The sequence below is a fragment of the Oryza brachyantha genome, chromosome 11, assembly GCF_000231095.2.
Source record: "Oryza brachyantha chromosome 11, ObraRS2, whole genome shotgun sequence".
In the NCBI taxonomy this organism is placed as follows: Eukaryota; Viridiplantae; Streptophyta; class Magnoliopsida; order Poales; family Poaceae; genus Oryza; species Oryza brachyantha.
This window is the reverse complement of record NC_023173.2, coordinates 16,247,136-16,250,235: the sequence shown is the minus strand read 5'-3', so window position 1 is coordinate 16,250,235 and position 3,100 is coordinate 16,247,136. Positions and strand designations below refer to the sequence as shown.

At 43.8% G+C, this 3,100-nt stretch overlaps 1 protein-coding gene across 1 annotated transcript; it reads left to right on the top strand.

Moving 5' to 3' along the window:
* Window positions 1-994: 994 nt before the first annotated feature.
* Window positions 995-2,224, top strand: LOC102709413 (noroxomaritidine/norcraugsodine reductase-like). The gene is made up of 3 exons (XM_015842417.2): window positions 995-1,131; window positions 1,209-1,740; window positions 1,847-2,224. The coding sequence occupies exons 1-3, from the start codon at window positions 1,043-1,045 to the stop codon at window positions 2,012-2,014; spliced, it is 789 nt and encodes a 262-aa protein (XP_015697903.2). The 5' UTR covers window positions 995-1,042; the 3' UTR covers window positions 2,015-2,224.
* The last annotated feature ends 876 nt before the right edge of the window (window positions 2,225-3,100 follow it).

Genomic DNA, 3,100 nt, shown 5'->3' with positions numbered 1-3,100 from the left:
AAACTCCAACTATGTAATTTTAAGTTTCAGTGATAATTAATATTTATTAATGTTACCTTAAAGTGGTGTCTCCTTTAGTACGCCAAGTGGATAACCACCGAATAAACAAAAAACAAACGGTTGATTAGTCAAAAGTCTAGCTATGCAACCCAGTAGATATGATTTTGTTATGTTGGTATGATTTTCCCTAAAATATAATGCGGTAGTATTGTTTTTTAACAATTAACAAGATAATTTGTTGCTCACTCCAGTCAAAAATATTTGTCATATATAACAAGATTTGGTTAAATTTCTAAAAACCCGACCATCGATTATTTCTTAAATGTTAGTTTAAATACAACACGTATGATATTCATAGATTTTTTTTGGTAAAAAAATACTGTCATCATATTATAAGCTTATTAGCTTTTATTGATATATTTTAATATAAAATTATTTATCAGAATTTTAATAGTTTGACCAAATATTATCATAAAAAATAAATATTTTTGATCTAAGAGAATACTGCGTACGTAGCAGAAGATAGACGGGATATAGACAGTACATAAATGCTCAATGCAGTGATCAGCTAGTCGACAAAAGAAAGAAAAGAAAATGAGACGTGTACAGATATATCTCAACGGTAGTGCACCGGATGCTTCCATTCACATACCATTAATTACTTTGTGATTTTGTCTGTATTTAAATGAGTACTGAATCAACCCTACTCTTCCAGTCTACATGCCGGCCGGCCGGTCGCCGGTTAGGCACACCGGCCGGCGATCGTGCTGGCCGGCGGCCGGTCACCGCCTCCGGGATCGAGTATCCGGCCGTCAGATGAACAACCCCTACAATAAGTCTTAATTAATCAATAATTATGGTAATTAATTTTCAAAGAGACGAGACTAGTACTGCACCTCCTCCATTAATCAATTCGAGTAAACTCCGGCCACTACTCTACGTGCTAGCCAGTATAAATACGTATGCATACGGATCGATGTGTGTGTGCCATCTATCCAAATACAAACACAATCAGTAGCGCGCGAGAGGAGATCGATCGATCATGGCGGCCGCCGCAGCTCGGAGCATCCAGGAGCGGTGGACCCTCGGCGGCGCGACGGCGCTCGTCACCGGCGGCAGCAAGGGCATCGGGTAATTAACGCATCCAATTCTCTCTATGCATCGTCATTTTATGTGTACGTGTATCTGACGTACGCGTGTGTTCGTAGGCATGCGATCGTGGAGGAGCTCGCCGGGTTCGGTGCGCGGGTGCACACGTGCGCCCGGAGCGCGGCGGAGATGGAGGCGTGCCGGCGGCGTTGGGAGGAGAAGGGCCTCCGCGTCACCGTCTCCGCCTGCGATGTCTCCGTGCGCGCCGACCGGGAGAGGCTGATCGCCGCTGTGGAGGAGGAGTTCGGCGGGAGGCTCGACATCCTGGTGAACAACGTCGGCAGGACGATGTTCAAGGCGGCGGCGGAGTGCACCGGCGAGGACTTCGCGCGGCTCATGGCCACCAACCTCGAGTCGTGCTTCCACCTCTCCCAGCTCGCGCACCCGCTCCTCGTCGTCTCCGGCGGCGGCAGCGTGGTGAACATCTCCTCCGTCGCCGGCACCGTCGGCATGCCGGCGCTGGCCGTGTACTCCATGACCAAGGGCGGCATGAACCAGCTCACCAGGAGCCTCGCCGCCGAGTGGGCCAACGCCGGCATACGCGTCAACTGCGTCGCGCCGGGAGGCGTCAACACTGACATCTGCGAAAACGTAAGCACCCTACGAATAATTAATTAATATACATGATTAATTCAATAATTCAGAGCTGAGCGATTAATTTTGGATGATATGATCGAAACCGTGGATGGTGGAGCAGGAGACGATAGATCCGGAGCTAATCAACAGCGAGATGGCGCGGCTGCCGATGCGGCGGCTCGCGGAGCCCGAGGAGGTGGCGTCAATGGTGGCGTTCCTCTGCATGCCGGCGGCGTCCTACATCACCGGCCAGGTCGTCGTCGTCGACGGCGGGCGCACGATCACCTAATTAGTTAATTAAACCATTCCAGATCATGCTGTAATTAAGAAGATGTGTGTCCTTTTTTTATTTTGGTTGGTGACTTTTCATCTTGTAAGAGAATTTCAAGTAAATATTCTATCCCATCACCCATCCTAAACATACAGTGAAAGAGAGAAAAAAATACTGCTTGAGTAGATAATCTATTTCATCATTTAAAAATAGAGCATTATTCATATTTAAAAGAGAAACTTTAAATATAGATATTCTCTCCACCCACTATATCTCAATACATCCTATTAGAAGCAGAGAAAGCAATAACAATATTAGATGATGTAATAAAAATATATATGATTGTTCTTAGAGTGATAACTAATATGAATAGATGATATATTTTAAATTGTTATCTAAATAATAATATAGATGAAATTTGAACGAGTTGTCAAGAATGCTCTAGGACCCACTGGCAAAAGCAAACCTTCTTCCTGTATGTAAATTGGATCCGAATTCGGCCATTTAGTTTCGATCTCTACTACAATTCAGTTCCACACTCAAATTGGCCCACCTAAATTTCTTCAGCCCACAGCCCACGGCCCACGGCCCACTAAACCTTTCAGCTCTCATAGCACGGAGAGCTAGTGTAAATTGAGATTAACTGCCCATGTCATAATTCAATACTTGGTCATATCACATACATTAGTGAACTATTTTCATTTCCAGAAATTTTCAAATCTTGCCAGATCTATGAAAAAATTGGCAAAAAAATAGGATAATGGGATTCCCAACTATTTTTCATGAGCATTTTTTTTATCATTGGGAAAATACCATAAGTTATCACTGTTTTTTATGTAAAATTTGGTATCTTTTGGTATTTTAAAAGGTACTAAATTTTAAAAAAAAAATAGTGATACCTCTTGGTACTTTTTTAAAGATGATAAAATTGCTTATTTTTCATAGCAGCTTGGTCCATTCACCTCATGGAAAAAAAAACATTGCAGAGATCTGAACCATCCATGGCTAGAGTTTAGCTTGGAGGATGAAAGGAGGACTACTCGGCGGCGGAAGATGATGGCTCAGGGTCGACGGTGATGGATTCCGGCGTCCTCCATTCCATCC